This window comes from Rattus norvegicus, chromosome 14, assembly GCF_021556685.1.
Source record: "Rattus norvegicus strain SHRSP/BbbUtx chromosome 14, alternate assembly SHRSP_T2T, whole genome shotgun sequence".
Classification (NCBI taxonomy): Eukaryota; Metazoa; Chordata; class Mammalia; order Rodentia; family Muridae; genus Rattus; species Rattus norvegicus.
The window spans coordinates 13739913-13758820 of NC_141547.1; the positions used below are offsets into that span (position 1 = coordinate 13739913).

The window sequence follows — 18908 nt, forward strand, 5'->3', positions numbered from 1 at the left end:
TGGGCAGAAGTTCTGTATAAAGGCCAAATTGTGTTTCTGAGTGAACAGGACATTGTTCCCACAGTTAATTTAATTTTGCTCCATGTCCAGCTCAGCGTTCAAGATCCCAGTCTCTGTACATCATGGTTTTCAACGATTTGAGCAGTGTCAGAAGCCACAGTCTTTTAGGAACCCAGATGAGAGATGTGTCCCAAGCCTGTTGTGTTGTCAAAAACCGAAGTCCTGTTTCACAATTTAGTGCCAGCAACAACAAAGTCTGGACCCATTGTGATAGACACAGCGCTGACCACATGTATGGCAGATATCTGTAGCAAAGGAGATGTTCTTGGTCTGCCTTATTACTCCGAGAGTATACATAAGCTCAGAAGAAAGTTCGGCAAATCTTTTTACAGAAACTTGAGCCAAGTCATCATAGCACTCCAGAGGGGCAGGGTACTGTTGCACACGGATCCTGCTCCAGTTGGCTATGTGCTGCATCAGATCCTTCAGAATGGGCACAGAGAAGTTATTGCTGTAGAAGTTGACCATGGTGAGCTGACAGCAATGTCTGAGGGCAGGTAGGAGGGCATAAAGCTGGGAGTCCGTCATCTTACACCACTGCAAATCCAGAGTCTCAAGAGTGTCTGCCACTTTCTCTAGGAGACCTCTCAGAGGCATAATATCCAGATCACATAAGACCACTCCTCTCAAATCCAGATGTTTGAGCTGAAATAGGCTTTGACTGCGGGATAGGGAATCCAAGTCTTTCTGTGAAATTAGGTAGTAAGTGATTGAAAGGGTCTCCAAGGGAGTCATCAGACACCTAGGGATAGAACAGGGGGTTAGTTCTGGCTAATGGTGTTGTAGACATTTGGCTGGAATGTACAGAGTAGTAGAAGGAACCAGATACCCCAAGGTCAGTTTGACTAAATGATCAAGGACATCATTTATGATGCTTCCTGTTGGAAATTGATCAGTCATGCCCACCCCACAGTTCATCTCTTGGCTTCACTTTAAAAATGAAAACCAGTTCAACCCAGAAATCCAGAAAGCACACAGAAAAACTTCCACCCTAAGGAAGTTGTGATAGCATCTCGATACTTGCCATGTGCTCACTGACTCTGTATTCTCTCCTTCCCTCTGAAGTCACCCTTGATCTCATTTACAGCCAAAGTTTTACCCTCTGTCCCATGCACTCAGTGCTATTTGGGATCCCAAGATTTCACCCATGGGAAGTGGGGTAAGATAGAAGTATGTTTTTTCAGATTTGAACATATATTTCAGGTTCACACTGTGCTACTGAGTCCTCCAAATCCTGGCTATCATCCCGGAAGAATTACCACCCACTCTTACTACTACTCTTAACTCCAAATCAATTCTGTCATTCATGAGTGCTCATCTGAGACACTGATTTCACTTGTAAAATTTACCTTGTGGAACACTATACATAAAAATCGTGAGTCCCATTAGTCCTTGAATATTTGTTCCTAGTGACCACTGTCAGCGTGAAGCACTAATCTTTAAGATAAGAGAGACACATTTGGTTTGGTATCTGACCTAGCTCTTCATTGTTACTTACCCTAGGACTTGATTCATGTGATCTCTAAGAAAATGGACGCAGAACATGTGGAGATGCTGGAGACAATTGAATTTGGAAAACTGAGATATAAACTTCTTGATACACTTGGCTTCTCTGTCTCTTTTTCCATTGCTATTAGAGAACATGATCCTGTGCAGGGGTGCCAGGAAGGCTTTCTGGAGATTTCTCATCTGTCCAAAATATGGAGCAAAATGTGCCAGCTCTAACAGAGTCCACTCAGTATGCAGTTCTAATTCTGTGATATGCTGTGGATCAAAAACCTTCAGGATCTCTCCAATACCACAGAGTGATAGATTCCAGACCTTCATCTTTGTACAGCAGAAATGTAGGGAGCCCTTTCTCTGCTGGGCCCACTTCAACAGGCATGTTTGTTCTTCCTTCAGGCAGGAATGGATGTACAGTTCAACTATGACCTTCACACGCTTCCTTAGTGCATATCTGTGAAAGACTTTCACAACTTTCTTTTCTTTTGAGTTCTCTGCTGAACAGCTGCTGTCTTCTTCTCCAGCCTGTATGTTCCAGAAGTAATGGTGCATATTTCTCAGGTCGAGAACCTGCAGTTTTGTTCTCCTGTGGGTAGAATATATGAATGTCATGAGACTCTGTGTCAACTTTTACTACATATATGTAAACTCATTTCTTCCCCCTGCTAAGATGTATATTTTTTAGGCATCTTATATTCAAACTGGACCCAGGCTTGCTCCACATGCTTTCCCAGACTTCTGTCCACTTGATTACTTTTCTTTCACTAAGGTAATCCTTATTTCTCCTTAGTCACTTTATTAGTGGTTTGGGGAATGCCAGGGATATGCTCATTCAACTCTGAGGCTACATTTACTCTAGTCCATATTCTAATATAATCCATATCTAGCCATCCTTAGGACAAGTAAAGAGCTTTCATGGACCATGTATCCCTGCATGAAGATGCTATCAAAATTTTCTGATCCACGTATAACCAAGACAACTGTCCTGACAAACTCTACTGTGTAGTCCATGTGCTCTCTTCTATAGTAATTGGTTATTCCTTACCTGGTGTGAAACTTTCTTGTCAGTTGCATGTCTACTCCATCTAGCACAGCCTGCAAAGTTTCCAGGTTAGGTGTCTTCATCAATGCACCCACAGGTAGACAGGGAAAAGGCCAAGCTGACACCATTTCCTTCACGAGGTTGATGTGTTTCCCAGTGAAGGCCTCCTGAACAGTGCTGGGAAGAGCACAGCAGGCAGCTCTCCCAGAGAGGACATGGCCACATCTTCATTTCTTATCAGAGACTGAATTGCCAGCTTCTCGAGTGTGGGTGGGGTCTGAACACTCATCTTTTAAGGTCTCCACTCAGAAAGCACCTGGTGAAGGATTCAGAAAAGATGCACTTTCAAGAAAAAGTTCATAAAATTTCCTCAAAATCACAACAACCACAAAGCTTCTGAGTTTGTGCTCTGCCAATGGTAGAGACATCATTTTACCTCTTCATCCTAAACTGGTCATGTAAAGACAGACTCCCACACTGGCAGCATGTCAGATTTTATATCACTCAAATGGGTATATAATTTTCTGCTCTTGATGTGTTAAGTGTGACCATTTCTTTAAAGAAAAAGAAAGGATGAAAGAGAGATAGGAAAATGGGAGAGACATTCAGGGCACAATGTGGATGACAGTAGCTAGATATTCAACAGAGGGGAGATGGAACCTTAATAGACAACCATCTGTGGATACAGGTGACTCCCAGTTGAAGGATGGGGCCACTAATCCATCTCAAAATGTTTAACCTAGAATTCTTCCTTTCTAAAGGAAAAGCATGGAGAAAAAGCAGTAGAGCCTGAAGGAAAGACCATTCAGAGTCTACCTACCTTGGGATCCATCCCACCAACAGAAATCAAACTGTGACAGTATTGCCAAGCTATGCTTACAGACAATAGCCTGGTATGGCTATCCTCAGAGAGGCTGTGCCGACCTGTCTCAGACAATTGCGGCCACTTATAAACAATGAATTTGGCTGAGCTTGGGACCACCAAGGCAGAGATAGGGAAGAAGTGAAGGAGCTGAATCAGCTTACAACCCCTAATGAATAACAAATATTAACTAAATGAACCACTTGGAGCTCCAAAAGACTAAGCACCAAAGAAAGAGTATGGTTGGATTCATCCTTTCAGATTAATATGTAGCACAAATTTCCATAAATTGCAACAATGGGAGGGAAGGCTCTTGGTCCAGAGGAGGCTTGTAGCCCCAGGTAAGTGGGATGTTATAGGGGTGAGGGAGGAGTGGGTGGGCAGATGTGGGAGCATCTCTTTAGTGTCCAAGTGGAGGGAGGTTGGGAGGAGAGTAGTCAAGTGGAGACCAAGAAGGGGGACAACTTTTGTAATGTAATTCAATAAAATAACTCATAAATGAAAAAAGAAAATAATGAATTACAATCAACAAACACTATGCAAGCAGTATTACACAGGAATAGTGATAAAAACTGCATGGTATTGGTACTGTGACAGACAGCCAGACAAGTGGAATAGAATTGAAGACCCAGAAATGAACCCACACACCTATAATCACTTGATTTTTGACAAAGAAGCCAAAACCATCTAATGAAAAAAAGATAGCATTTTCAGCAAATGGTGCTAGTTCAACTGGAGGTCAGCATGTAGAAGAATGCAGATTGATCCACGCTTATCACCCTGTACAAAGCTTAAGTCCAAGTGGATCAAGGACCTCCTCTTAAAAACAGATACACTCAAACTAATAGAAGAAAAAGTGGGGAAGCCTCTCGAACACATGGGCACTGGAGAAAACTTCCTGAACAAAACACCAATGGCTTCTGCTCTAAGATCAATAATCGACAAATGGGATCTCTTAAAACTACAAATCTTCTGTAGGGCAAAGTACACTGTTGTTAGGACAAAACGACAACCAACAGATTGGGAAGAGATCTTTACCAATTCTACAACTGACAGAGGGCTTATATCCAAAATATAAAAAGAACTCAAGAAGTTAGACTGCAGGGAGACAAGTAACCCTATTAAAAAATGGAGTTCAGGAAGTTCGGCAACAGTGATTCACTGCGCCTGCGCCCTGCTCTTCCGCCCCAAGTAGCAGTGCGACTCAAGCTGCAGTAGCTCAAGCTGTGGTGTCATCCTGGGACGGCGGACGTGTCAAGCCTATTAGTTTCTTCCAGCGACAGTCTGTCTTGGGAGAAGCAGACAGGAAAGTTGGAGCGAGGGACGCCCAAAGAGAAAACGAAAGGAGGGCAAGATGAAGGGCGGCTATCTCAAATTGGATGCAGATTTTAGGAAGAAGTCTTTTGCAAACACTGGTTTAAATTGTAACTCACTCTGATAGCCCTCTGCAGTCTTTAGACTCACTTCGCAGAGACCTTTGGCTATGTCCAATCCTTTTTCCTTGTATCCCAACTATAAAAACTGTGTTACAGTTTTTCATTTTTGAGGCTTCAAAATAGTTATGCTGGCTTCAAATTAGATTCAACGTGGAGATTTGGTACTGCGTGACGTATTAATCTCTTTTGGTTGAGAGGAATGAGATATGTTGACTTTTAAACGATATAATCCCAGTAATCCCAGAACTCAGGAGGCTGGCGGGTCCCTGAATTCCTGAGTTCAAGGCCAGCCGGGTCGAGAGATGGGGTGGGGGTTGGGGAGAGGAGCAGACAGACAGACGGTATTCTGTGTTTCTCTCTTAGCATACTGAAAGAATCGAAGGTCCAGAATTGAAGTCAGAGCCGAGTCCGGCAGCCTAGTGCCCCCTGGGATTTTTAAAGAGTAGAGGACGGGAACTAACACGCTCAAAACCGCCACGTGTCCTCAACCCTGTCTTAATGATTCATTCTTCTTGTGTTTCACTGAACTGTTTCTGTATTTCCCGTTTTCTTTCTCACCTTAAGGCCTTATTTTCATCTCACATTCCAGGAAATCTGAGTTTTTAAGTATTTAACTAGTTGTTTCCAGCAGTTTCAGAACACCCTAAACCTGAGTCAAGGAGTTAAATATAACCTGAATTTCATAGTCAATCCTAGGACCTAAAAGCATCATTACCTAAACCGTGCTTTCTGTACGATATTAATAGATGTACTTGGGGAAGAAATTTTATGCTGGGAATAGTTTGCCTTCTAAAGTTTATTTTTTAAAAAACGTTGATTACATTATGTGATATCATGTGTCATAGAAAAATCATTTTGGGGGTACTTAAGTGCATAATACTTTACCTTGAAGCAAATATTATTTGTTATATACTTCATAGTTGCTACTTTTGACCTTTTCTGGTGACCACTGATGTTACATGATCTTACTTTCAAAGATATTTCTAAGTTTTGCCTTTGTAAAGCTAGGGGCCAAACTGGGGACTTTGTGTATGCTAGCAAGTCCCCTACTACAGAATTACAGCCTTGAATTCTGTCTGCAGTATTACTAAATGTCTAAAGTATATTACACATCTGTGGAATAAAGTCATCATAAAAAAAAATGGAGTTCAGAGCTAAACAAAGAATTCACAGCTGAGGAATGCTGAATGCCTAAGAAACACATAGGGAAATATTCAATATCTTTAGTCATAAGAAAACTGCAAATCAAAACAACACTGAGATTTCAACTCACACCAGTGAGAATGATGAAAAACTCAGGTGACAGCAAATGCTGGGGAGGATGTGGAGAAAGAGGAACACTCCTCCATTGCTGGAGGGATTGCAGACTGGTACAATCAGTACTGTAAATCAGTCTGGAAGTTCCTCAGAAAATTGGACATTGAACAATCTGAGGACTCAGCTATACCACTCTTGGGCATATACCTAAAAGATGCCCCCAACATGTAACAAAGACACATGCTCCACTATGTTCATAGCAGCCTTATTTATACTACTCAGAAGGTGGAAAGAACCCAGGTGCCCTTCATAGAGTAATGGATGCAGAAAATGTGGTACATCTACACAAAGGAATTTTACTCACCCATCAAAAAGAATGACTTTAAGAAATTCATAGGCAAATGGTTGGAACTGGAAAATATCATCCTGAGGGAGGTAACCCAATCACAGAAAAACACACATGGTATGCACTCATTGATAAGTGGATATTAGCCCAAATGTTCGAAATAACCTAGGTGCACAGACTACATGAAACTCAAGGATCACCAAAATGCCAGTGCTTCACTACTTCTTTAAAAGGGGAACAAGAATACCCTTGGAAGGGAGCAGGAAGGCAAAGTTTAGAACAGAGGCAGAAGGAACACCCATTCATAGCCTGCCCCACATGTGGCCCATATATACAGAGCCACCAAACTAGATAAGATTGATATAGGAAAGAAGTGCAGGGTACAGGAACCGGATGTAGATCTCTCCTGAGAGTCACAGCCAGAGTACAGCAAATATATAGGCGAATGCCATCATTAAACCACAGACTGAGAACCAGACCCCAGTTGATGGAATCTTAGAAAGGACTTAAAGAGCTTGAAGGGACTTGAGATACCATATGAACAACAATGCCAACCAACCAGAGCTTCCAGGGACTAAGATACTACCCAAAGACTATACATGGACTGACCCTGGACTCCAACTGCATACTTAGCATTGAATAACCTATTAAGAGCACCAGTGGAAAGGGAAGCCCTTGGTCCTGCCAAGACTGAACCCCAGTGAACGTGGTTGTTTGGGGGGGCGTTAATGGTGGGAGGATTGGGAGGGGAACACTCATATAGAATTGGAGGGGGAGGGGCTAGGGGTTTGTAGGCGGGGAAACCAGGAAGGGGAATAACAATTGAAATGTAAATAAATACTCGAGTTAATAAAGATTAAAAGAAAAGAAAAGAATGAAATACAAACAACCAACAAACAAGAAATGAAATGAACAAATAAGCAAACTAACAAGAAAAGAAACAAACAAACAAAAAAAACCCTCCTGTTGTGGATGAAAATGGAATTCCTCCTAAGAAGGATGAAAACAGTGGGTTCTTAAATTTTCAGGTTTTCCTGGGTCCCAAAAGCAGACCACATCCAATAACAAATTATGTTAAAGAGATGCAAAGCAAAGCCTTAGGTAAGATATTTGAGTAAATCACAAGTATAATTCTAGATATTTTGAGTTAAAGAGGATCAAAGACACAAGTTCTCCAGGTTTCCAGTATGAGCCAGGGTCTCAGAAAAACAAACACAACAAGCATTTGTGAGAATGGAAATATGAAGTAATATGTTAGTAATCTTAGTCCTGAGGAGGCTGCTGAGTCAGGAGTGTTTTGAAATCCAGCCTACCCAGAGCCACATGGCCATTTCTAGGAGAGCTTGAATAACATAGAATCACCTTCTTTTAAAAAATCTATCACAATATTGAAATCAACAGGCTAACATAGATGTTAGAAATGAGGCTAAAACTTGATTTGGAATTAAATCCAAGGACTTTGTTGAGTTCATCTAAAGAGACAGAAATTAAAATGTGTTGTCATATTTTAGAGTCTAAAGGCATATATCAAAGTGCATGACTCAAAGGAAACCATTTACATACCAGTTCTGAGCACTGCAAGGAGGTCTCTGAGTCCCAGGGAAACCAGGCAGCTATCTAGGCTCCAGGTCTCTGAATGTTTTCTCTAGCTCCACTGAAGCCTGTATATACCTCGCTGCTCACCCTCCCTATTGCAAGCACACCCTCCAATCCCAAACTGGAATTAGATTGGATGGTCAAACTCCACCCTTTGAATTCTATAGGGAACATCATCCAACCAGTTCCTTGATTGAATCAGAGCTCTGGGTGAGAATTCCTCCCCATGAGACCATCCCTCAAACATTTCACATGTTAATTAGCAACATATCGTGGAATTTTTGAATTTCTCCCCTCATTTCCTTACTTATTACGTAGTTTTGAATCCAGTACTGTACTGGGTCCTATTTTGAAGCCAGGGTTGTTTTAGAACTCTAAGTTCAACAATCCTTGTGCCTCACTATCTTTCTTCCTGCTTGGATTAATATTGTAATCACTATAACTGAGTGAATTCTATTCATGTGACCAAGTCAGTCCTTTTTGCCTAAGATCAGGGTTTACTCTGATGCTCATACTAGTCATAAAATAATTTGTAATATTATTATCACTAGATTTGGAATACACAGTTTAATAGTCAGGAATATGTTTTGGTTCTCAAGGACTGAATTGAATACTTTTCCAATAAACTACAGCATCACCTATTCAAGAGATGGAGGCAGGAGCATAGCTTGATTCCATTAATACTGTCCCAGGGTGATTGGTGTGTACTCAATATGCAGAGAGCCATGCAGCATACAGGGCATTCTCTCTCCAGGATTCCATGCAGTTTGCAAGATAGCAAAAATTGTAATCTCACAGTGCAAGAATTGAAATCCGGAGGATTAGTTCAAGACCATCTTCAGCCATAGGTTAATACAGGAACAACCTGAACCCTACATTTGAGCCAATTTCTAAATGGAGACAAAGAGAAAGAGAAAAAGGAGTGTCTGACAGAGACGCTGCTCTGGACTACAAAAATGAGGGACTATTTCATGTAGATTCAGCCTAGCATGCTTCCTTAAGATGAACTCAGGTGTGGGATGTGTTGTGCAATTGAATTTAGGTGTTCTGTAAATATGAGAGTCTTCAACTAATCCTAGAGCATTCAAGATACCCGACAACCACTGAGCACCTCTCCACTTGCTGTGATCTTTCCTTTATGAAAACCTACTTCAACTCTCTTAAAACTATGGATGGCATGTCCCTCCCTGGCACACTTTATAAGTTGTTTTGAAAACTTTAGTATGGTATAGGTTTGCAAAACACATTATATTATATCCAAAGATGACATCATATTTCTAGGTGTGTACTCAGACTCACTGTTCTGGAAAGAAATGGATGTCCCCATCTGTCTAGATCATGCAGTGATACATAATCTACTCTTTTGTGAATGCCAAACAAGGACTTTATTCCCTGATTTACACTGTTGTGGGAGGGAAATGTTAGAGATTCCCCCAAAAAACCAACATGATCTGATCTGATGCACATCACAGCAGTTTTTTGCTCTATTAAAGCAAGTTCCGCATCCCTCCCAACTTACCTTCATCATATAGGAAAGTTTTGTGGTGGTGGATCCCAAAATTTCTATCATGGCTAGCTTTATAATAAGCAGCAAGCAGAGGTAAATATGCAAGCATGTAATTGGAAAGCTACTGTGGACTTATCATAATTGGCCATTGCTGGGAGACAGACATAAACTTAATTTCTCTTGCCCTCTTCATTGTTGGTCTTAGACAAGGTGTGGGCTTGTAACTGAAGGGTAGGTTTGATAGAGGAATAACATATACATACTGGTCTGGTTGAGGGTATAACCTGGTAATGCTGGTCTTGTTGGGGATTAGCCTAGAGATTTGATTTTGTTGAGGTGCAACTTTGACTTTTGTAAAACGTACCAGTTATTAGTTCACCCGAGTTCACACATACATCAGGTATTCTAAACTGGAGTCTGAACATAAAGATAAGGCATTTCAGCAGCCATAGAAATGCTTGCCAAAATGAATGCATGTCATCCTCCTGCCTCAGCCTTCTGAATGCTGCCTTAGTAGAAGATGTGAGAGCATGAAGCTCAACTCTTTCTTCCTGAACAGACAAATAATTGTGTAAGGTGTTTGTCATGTCCTTTTATAATGCTGTTTTATGGTATTGTGCATGTATTTTCAATAGCACACTAAGGGCTCCAGATGACTTCCTGCTGAACAATGATGGTAATAAATGATGAAAACACAGCCAGGTGACTTTGCTCGCATAGAAATTCTCCCAGGACAAAAGGAAGGCAAAGGCAGGAGGATCTCTGTGAGATGAAATTCAAAATTGACCCTATCTATAGAACACCAGACTAGCAAGTGGGCTAGAAAGTTTTTTCAAGCACATACAGAGCAGGACTAAGGAACAGGATCTCAGTTTCAGTCAAGTTCAGAGGGCACACTCAACCAAAGACAGAACTGACAAAAATAAAGAAACAAACAAGCAAACAAACAAAAATACAAGTAACCTGTCAGGCCCTCCATCCTCCTACTCTGAAGAGCATGGAACAGAAGATCAAAGTCACCAGGACTGCGGTCCTTGAATTTTGATAAAACCATGCTGTCCAACCAGCTGAATCTTATGTGTTCCACCATTGCATGGAATTCCTCAAGCACATCCTGGGCAAGCTTCCCAGAGGGACATATGGCAATCACAGAGAAGCTCTAGAGAAAAGCTTTTATGAATATAATTGCATCAGGTGTCTATCCTGTCTCATTGAGTCCAAAGCCTGCACCTGAAGAAAGTCCTTTCTCCATCATTCGGTATTTAGAAAAAAGCCTCCATGCCCTATGAGGCTTGATTTTTTTCCCAGCTTCCTAAAAAGGAGTCACTGTCTTTATCTCTGGCCAGATGTAATTGTGGATCTTCCATTAATAACTGTGGTGCCTGTTAACTTGTCAAGGTCTAAGCTAGCCCTTAAGCTCCCTAACTACCTGCTAGTGAGCCCATCCCAGCTCAAAGTCTCCTTTCTCTTGGTCCCATTGTATCCTGAAAATCTTAATTTCCATTATTGATTTCTCTTTCCTTTTCCCAGGAGACATCTTTAGCGCTTTGGAAGCAACCCTTATTCTCTTGACCCAAGGAGCTTGGACTCTGTACTGCAGCCATTTTCATTCATGAAGTCCACGGACATGTGACTGAGCTGCCTATTTAACACCCAGCTCTGATTGTAATTATATGTTTGGATGAGACAGAATTACATTGTTTAGTGTAGGCTAGACTCAGTTTTGGGGCCTTCCTTCCTCTGTACCTTGAAGCTTGCATCACCACCGTGGATCATCTCTGCTGCTGTTCTCTCCATGATGAATATCTTAGTTCATTTGTGTTTTGGTGTGTCAGCAATGGAGCCTGCATGTAGTGGAGGGAGAACTAGAACCTGAAGCAGTTTCTTTCAGTATACCTGTGGTTCTCTTTAGTGAATTCAGTCATGGCAGCAATTGAAATTCTAGTCTGAACCACTCACTAGCTGTAATGTTCTCTTAAGGTTTTTATTTAGAAATTTTGTTTGCTTTGTCCATTGGGGAGTTTTGGGTTTTTTGTTTGTTTCTTTGTTTGTTTGTTTTGTTTTTTGATTTTTTTGTTTTCTGTTGCTGTAGTTTTTTCTTTTGCTTTGTTTTATACAGTGTTTGTTTGTTTAAAAGCTAAGGTTGTTCCTGAACTCACAGTATATACCAGGCTGACCTTGACTTCACAGGTCCACCTGTTTCTCCCTCCCTATTGCTAGGGTTAAGACCTGTACAGGAACCACAGTGTAAACTATACCTTGTTCGAGTCTTTGTTTGTTTTCTTGTTCTGACACTAGGTATCTCTTTTTAAGAGCCCCAACTATCTTGCAAACCACTCTGTGGACTGATTTGGCCTGGACCTGGAAGATCCACCTGCCTTTGTCTCCTCAGTGCCCCCTTGCCCAGCTCTGGTTTAATTTTAACACATATCCTTACTCCACAGGCTTCACTGGTTAGGAATTAATTATTTAGATAAGGCTAGCCCAGAGTTCACTGAATCAGTCAACTTTGACTCCTGAGTGGAGGAATTAAATTTGTATGCCAACATTCCCAACATAGATCTATTGTTTTAGGAAGGTTTACTCTATGTGTAGGGGGTGTTTTTCCTCCAAATATGAATGGGCATCACTCACATGCCTGGTGCCAAGGAAGGTCAGAAGTGGCTTTCAGATTTGGGTGGAACTGGAGTCACAGACCAACTCAAGCAACCCTATAGGTGATGGGAATTGAGGATTGACAGGTTCTCGATATGGGTCAAGCAACTCTATAGTCCATATCCCACTCCAGGCATCATTCCCTCAATTAAGTCTGTTATGTTGATCCTACCTCAAATCTCTGTTTCCTGGGGTGTCAAGGGCAGCATCTCCCTCAGAACCTACTTTCTCTTTGTTTTTTGTCCATTTACAGAGCAGGTTTTGTCTGACTCATGCTATTCTTCAGCTTACAATTTGGCTGAACATGACTTTTAACAGAGCCTCCTACCTCCAACTTTCAATTTTCAGCTTAGCAGCATGCCCCATCATGTATGCTGCCCAGAGAGTTGGAGACAGGACTCCCAGTATACTGCTTGACTTCCTACCATCTGAGTACAGACACAGCATTCTGGCTACAATAGTAATGGATCAAGCCATGGTCCAGTTCCACCTTGTGTGTGGCTGCTGCGGCAGTTCATTGACAGAGCATCCACTACAGTCCTTGAGCTTCAGTATATATTCCTTTCTCTGATGCAGGGTTTGCTTTCAAATCCAGTGGAAAAGAATATTGTTGAATTATTTTATGTCTTTAAATGGCTACAGATTAAACCACGAGCTGAAGCAAAGTGGAGATGACTCTGGTCCCATGAATAAAATTCAGCCAGATATGGTAATTCAGAACAGTAATCCCAGCATAAGAAGGATTCTGAGGCATGGGTATTGTTAGACCTTAGACTTCTAGCACAACCTTGGTTTTAGAGCGTGAACCAGTCCCTGAAACATATTGAAAACTAAGAAATCCTTAAGCAAATGAAGGAACAAATCAAAAATTGTTGTGTTATATGGTGAAAGAACAAGTGCTATGATTATACTTAGCCAAGAAACTTTTTTTGTGGGGGGCAGAGGGCAGGGTTGGTGATGAGTGGTGAGTATGTCACAACCCCTTCTGATTCAATCAATGAAATGATTGGATGTTTGCTCTAGATGTAAAAGGGTGGAGATTAAATCAGGAAATCAGAATCCAGTTCCCAGTTGAAGGGTGTGGCTTCAATAGGGAGGGGTGAGTAGGAAGGTGCATAAAAGCTTCAGTGGAGCCAGAGAACACACTCCGAGACCTGCATCCTGGAAAACAGCCTGGTTTGGCTGGGACTCAGAGACCAATCTGCAGTTCTCTGGACTGGTATGTAATGATTTTCACTTGGGTCATGCAGTTTGATGAAGGGAAATTTAGACTCCAGGATAGCAGAGAAATCTTCATTTCTATCTTGTGAAAGGAACACATTGTTGACCTTGGGTTTCATTCCAAATGAAGTTTTAGCCTTATCTCAGGTATCTTTTTATTATAGCTTGCATATTTACTTAGTGTGCTCGATATAATGTTTTGAGAGAAGGATTCTCTATGTTGCTCAAATTCTCTTATTAAGTGACCATGTGGCTCTGGGTAATGTGAAAGGCAGATCATTCTGACTAAGATGTTCTCTCATGTTTTGCTCACTGAAATGATAGTCTTTATTTCTTTTTGTGAAACTGCGACTCACACTGTAGACCTGGAGACCATGTATCCTTGATCTACTTTAACTCTGAATAGCTGGAATTCTACTTGTGAGTTACTCACAAGTGGACATGGTCCTCTTCCCAGAAAAGGAAACCCTAAAATGTTCAGAAATGTACTGACTTCATCCTGATTTCTGGGAATCAATAGTGATCCACATCAGTAGGCTTTGGTTTGTTGGTATGTTCAATGGGTTTGTTAGAAGTGGAGTTAATTTTTAAATTTTTTTTGAGAAAAGGTTATACATAAAGCTTTTATACCTGAAAATTCTGGGCAATTTGTGTGATTGAAAGGCTCCCATAATAACATTGTGGGAGTCTATCTCTCCACTCCCAGTTTAGGATAAAGAGGTAGATTGTTGTCTGTACCATTGCCAGAGAAGTAAGTCAGAAGCTTAAAGGTTGTTACGATAGTGAAGAAATTTTTACAAACTTTGTCTTGAAATTATATTCTTTTCTGACCTCTTTCCCAGGAGCCTTCTTTCTGGAGCCCTTAGAGGATGAGTGTTCAGAGCCCACCCACACTCCAGAAGCTGGCAAGGCAGACTCTGCTGAGAAATGAGGCTGTGATCATATCCTCTCTGGAGGAGCTGCCTACAGTGCTCTTCCCAGCATTGTTCAAGGAGGCCTTCGAGGGCAGGCACAGCAAGCTTGTGAAGGAAATGGTGACAACTTGGCCTTTCCCCTGTCTCCCTGTTGGGGCATTGATGAAGACACCTAACTTGGAAACCTTGCAGGCTGTCCTAGAAGGTGTAGACATGCGACTGACAAGAGATATTCACCACAGGTAAGGAGTGTGAAGTACTGTAGAAGGGAACACAGGAATTAGACTTTAGAGATTATGGGTTCTGGCAGAGTGTTTTCTGATGGGATCTTCAGACTCTGATACAGAAGCCTTGAAATCTATTGGTTGCTTGGAGTAGGGAGAGATTTCTCTGGATTAGGGCTTTGAATAGACGTAGCCTCACTGTAGAATGCACCTAACCCTGGTATTCCCGTAACCACTAATTATGGGACTAACGAAAACTTAAGAGTAGCTTGTTGGAAAGAAAGTGATCCTGCATACAAATGTAGCTCAGAGAAAGCTTCCATAGAATGTGTGTGCACATTTTACTCTTGTTGCATAAAACCAACACCATGGCAGGGTAGGGGAGAATGGAGTTTAGAGTCCTGTAGTGTAAACTGACTGAAGGTCTTGTCATGTCTGCCAATATTTCATCTTTTTCACCCTTAGCAAGGGAAAACTTCAGGTTCTGGACCTGAGGAATGTGCACCACACTTTCTGGAACATATGGGCTGATGAAGAGGATGGCAGCTGTTCTTCAGAGTCCTTGGATGAAAATCCGGTAGTGAAGGTCCTTCCCCAATATGCACTGAGGCACAAACTGAAGGTGGTAACTGAGCTGTGCCTCAGGCCCCGTCTTGATGAAGCACAAGCATGCTTCTTGAAGTGGGCCCAGCAGAGAAAGGGCTTCCTGCATTTCTGCTGTACGAAGCTGAAGATCTGGGCTATGCCTATGGACTTTATCAGAGAGATCTTGAATGTCTTTCACCCAGAGAACATCGAGGAATTGGAACTGAACACTGAGTGGAATGTCTTCCAGCTGGCCCATTTTACTCCCTTCTTTGGGCAAATGAGAAATCTTCGCAAACTGCTCCTGGCACCCCTCTACAAGAATGTATTCAAGATTGCCAATAGAACAGGAGAGAGAGAGGACAAGTGTGTCAAGGGTTTCATTTCTATGTTCTCAAAATTCAATTGTCTCCAGCATCTCTCCTTGAGTGGCGTCCATTTTCTTAGAGACCACATGAATCAGGTCTTCAGGTAAGCAAGGATGGAGGGCTGGGTTACCTAGCAGAGCAACCTTTCCTCTTCTATTTTAAGATTTAATGGTGCAGGTTGTTTTTAAGTCAGTCAATAGAAACAAACATTTTGGGAGCTTTAGAATATGGAAATTGTGTGTAGTGATTCAAAGTCACAAATGAGCTCTTCTGAAGTAGAGGATTGAAGGAAGTTATGCAATAGTTCATATCTCATCGGGGGGGTTGTAATTCTGTATGGAATTGTAGGCAACGTATAGCCCAGAAAGAGAAAAGGAAAATGAGCATGCAGTTAAGAGTCGTAGGACTCAGCAGCAAAGTGAGGAGGGGATATCTGGATGGGGTTCTGTGGGAACAGCCTTCTATCTTTCACTAGATTCCCATGAGTGAAGGGTTTTGAGCTGCATAGGTCTGAGCAACTTGGTCATGAGGAAAGGTTTGGGCCTGTAAAGGAAGACTAAATTGAGTGTTCAGAGCCTAGGATGGAATGCATCTAAGAGTGAGTCTACAAATAATTTCCCTAGATATTGTCAGGAATCTTTTAGCATAGAATTTTTCCTCTTACAGCATGGTCCTGTAGGATAAATTGCTTCTCTGCTTGAGACTGAGAGCAAAAGATCAGCTGTGGGTGTGAATGGACTGATTTTAAAAGGAAACCTCTTAGATAATATCTTTGATATTTGGTCACCTGGTTCCTTCTTTGATTTCATAAAGCCCACCCCACAAATCCCATCACCATTTACAAGAGTTAATGTTCTTGTCTTCTTTATTTCTAGGAGCCTGATGACACCCTTGGTGAAACTCTCCATCATGCACTACCGAATTTCACAGAAAGACTTGGATTCCTTCTCCTTCTGTCAGAGCCTCTTTCACCTTAAACATCTGGAGATGAGAGGTGTGACCCTAAGTTCTTTGGATATTATGCCTCTGAGAAGTCTCGTGGAGAAAGTGGCAGATAAAATTCAGACTCTGGATTTGCAGGGGTGTAGAATGAAAGACTACCAGCTCAATGCCCTCCTACCTGCCCTCACACGATGCTCTCAGCTCACCAAGATTAACTTCTACAACAATGACTTCTCCATGGCCATCCTAAAGGACTTTTTGCAGCACACTGCCAACTGGAGAAAAATCAATGTGGAACAATACCCTGCCCCTCTGGAGTGCTATGATGAGTTAGCTCATGTCTGCAGAGAAAGGTTTGCCCAACTTTGTCTGGAGCTCATGGATACACTTGGGACAATAAGGCAGCTCAAGAGCATTTCTTTTGCTACAAATATGTGCCACAAATGTGGTATGCAGTGTGTCTATGGACGGGAGAACAGAACTTGTAGTTGCCGGCTGTAAACTTGGGTACATGACTACTAGATATGAATAAATGACAGGATCCTGACACAACTCTCACCTGGGGTGCTCACTGATTGTGATTTCAGACACTGTTTAGATGGTTGAAAACAAAAATCATGTACAGAGACTGGGATCTTGGAAGCTAAGCTTGAAAAGGGAAACTGTCTGATGGACTGTGGGAACAGGGGCCTTGTGGAGTCAGAAACACAACTGGGACATTTTCACGATCCGTATTCTGGACAGAGTACCTATAGTCTTTGTAGTTTACTTTTCAACTTTTTGTCCTTCGCTGAATTCAGTGAACAACTAGAGCATATGTTCTTTTTTACACGTCATTAATGTTGTCATAGTTGAATAAAGTATCCAAATTTAAGGATTCTGTAACAAATACCGTCTGGAGAGGGGTAAAATGAACAAGTTAGCGCATTTGTGTTCTCTTAGGGTCTGTATGACATCTGTCCAGGATCTTCTGGCCTTCATAGTCTCTGGCGAAAAGTCTGGTGTGATTCTGATAGGTTGTCTTTATATGTTACTTAACCTTTTTCCCTTACTGCTTTTAATATTCTTTCTTTATTTTGTGCATTTGGTGTTTTGACAATCATGTGATGGGAGATGTTTCTTTTCTGGTCCAATCTATTTGGAGATCTGTAGGCTTCTTGTATGCTTATGGGTATCTCTTTCTTTAGGTCAGGGAAGTTTTCTTCTATGATTTTGTTGAAGATATTTACTGGTCCTTTGAGCTGGGAGTCTTCACTATCTTCTATACCTATTATCCTTAGGTTTGATCTTCTTATTGAGTCCTGGATTTCCCGTATGTTTTGGACCAGTACCTTTTTCTGCTTTATATTATCTTTGACAGTTGAGTCGATGATTTCTATGGAATCTTCTGCTCCTGAGATTCTCTCTTCTATCTCTTGTATTCTGTTGGTGATGCTTGTATCTATGGCTCCTTGTCTCTTCCTTTGGTTTTCAATATCCAGGGTTGTTTCCATGTGTTCTTTCTTGATTGCTTCTATTTCCATTTTTAATTCATTCAACTGAACACAGAAGCCATCACACCTTCAAACTTTAATTCAATCCAGAATCTTAGCTTCTAGATTCCCGAAAGACCTCTTGCTTAGGCGATTAGAGCCTGTCTAGTTGACAGACAATTCCTTTTGCCAAAACTTTTCATCTCCTCTCAAGGCCAATCAAAACATCCACTTGTCTACCTTTGGGTTTTAGGTTTGGTGTGATAGCTAATTGTGTTAACGGCATTTAGAATTACTAGGGAAACTCACCTGAGCATGTTTCCTAAAACGTGTAACTGGCCAGGAACGTGAACCAAATTGAATTGCAGTGGCAGCATCTCAAAGTCTAGTAGCCAGGATTGAATAAAACAGGGAAATCCAGGTGAGCACCAAAATCATCTCTCTATGCTTCCTGTTTGGATGCACCATGACCGGGTCTCTTCCCTCTTTCCATAATTCCATTCCCACAATATTGTGCTTTAGAACATCCCACGAACAGTTGGCTAAATAAACCCCTTTCTCTCTTAAGGTGCTTCTTGTGAGGTTTCTGATGACAGCAATCATTAATGAATCCACTAAAGTTCAGCGTATTAGACTTGATAGACCTAAGAAATCAAGTGTTATCAATAAACAAATTAACCAAGTAACAGTACAGGTGATATGAGTTGACTGAGGATTGGTGGGTAAGGAGCCATAACAAGAGTTTAAGTAAAATCCCTGGTTACCTGGGAAGAAATGCCAAAAGGGTGCACTGCTACCTTATTTTTTGTGTGAACATTCTAGCCTGAAGGCCATATCAGAAAGTATGACCAAAATTCTTGTGCAAAAAAAAATCTTTTCTAAAATCAGATAATGAAATTGTATTGAATTTAAAATGAG

General features: G+C 41.4%; 1 protein-coding gene and 1 pseudogene across 1 annotated transcript; one reads left to right on the top strand and one right to left on the bottom strand.

Moving 5' to 3' along the window:
• Positions 1-234: 234 nt before the first annotated feature.
• LOC148001231 (PRAME family member 20-like) lies at positions 235-2894 on the bottom strand (annotated as a pseudogene).
• A 10491-nt stretch (positions 2895-13385) lies between these two features.
• LOC148001232 (PRAME family member 8-like) lies at positions 13386-18554 on the top strand. Its single transcript, XM_087584709.1, has 4 exons — positions 13386-13483; positions 14328-14641; positions 15089-15679; positions 16452-18554. The coding sequence occupies exons 2-4, from the start codon at positions 14355-14357 to the stop codon at positions 17017-17019; spliced, it is 1446 nt and encodes a 481-aa protein (XP_087440835.1). The 5' UTR covers positions 13386-13483; positions 14328-14354; the 3' UTR covers positions 17020-18554.
• The last annotated feature ends 354 nt before the right edge of the window (positions 18555-18908 follow it).

Excerpts from the sequence above, each read along its gene's own strand:
- LOC148001232 (XM_087584709.1), top strand. The coding sequence starts at position 14,355 with ATGAGTGTTCAGAGCCCACCCACACTCCAGAAGCTGGCAAGGCAGACT. Across the intron at positions 14,642-15,088 it reads ACAAGAGATATTCACCACAG|CAAGGGAAAACTTCAGGTTC; the intron begins GTAAGGAGTGTG and ends TTTCACCCTTAG. Across the intron at positions 15,680-16,451 it reads CACATGAATCAGGTCTTCAG|GAGCCTGATGACACCCTTGG; the intron begins GTAAGCAAGGAT and ends CTTTATTTCTAG.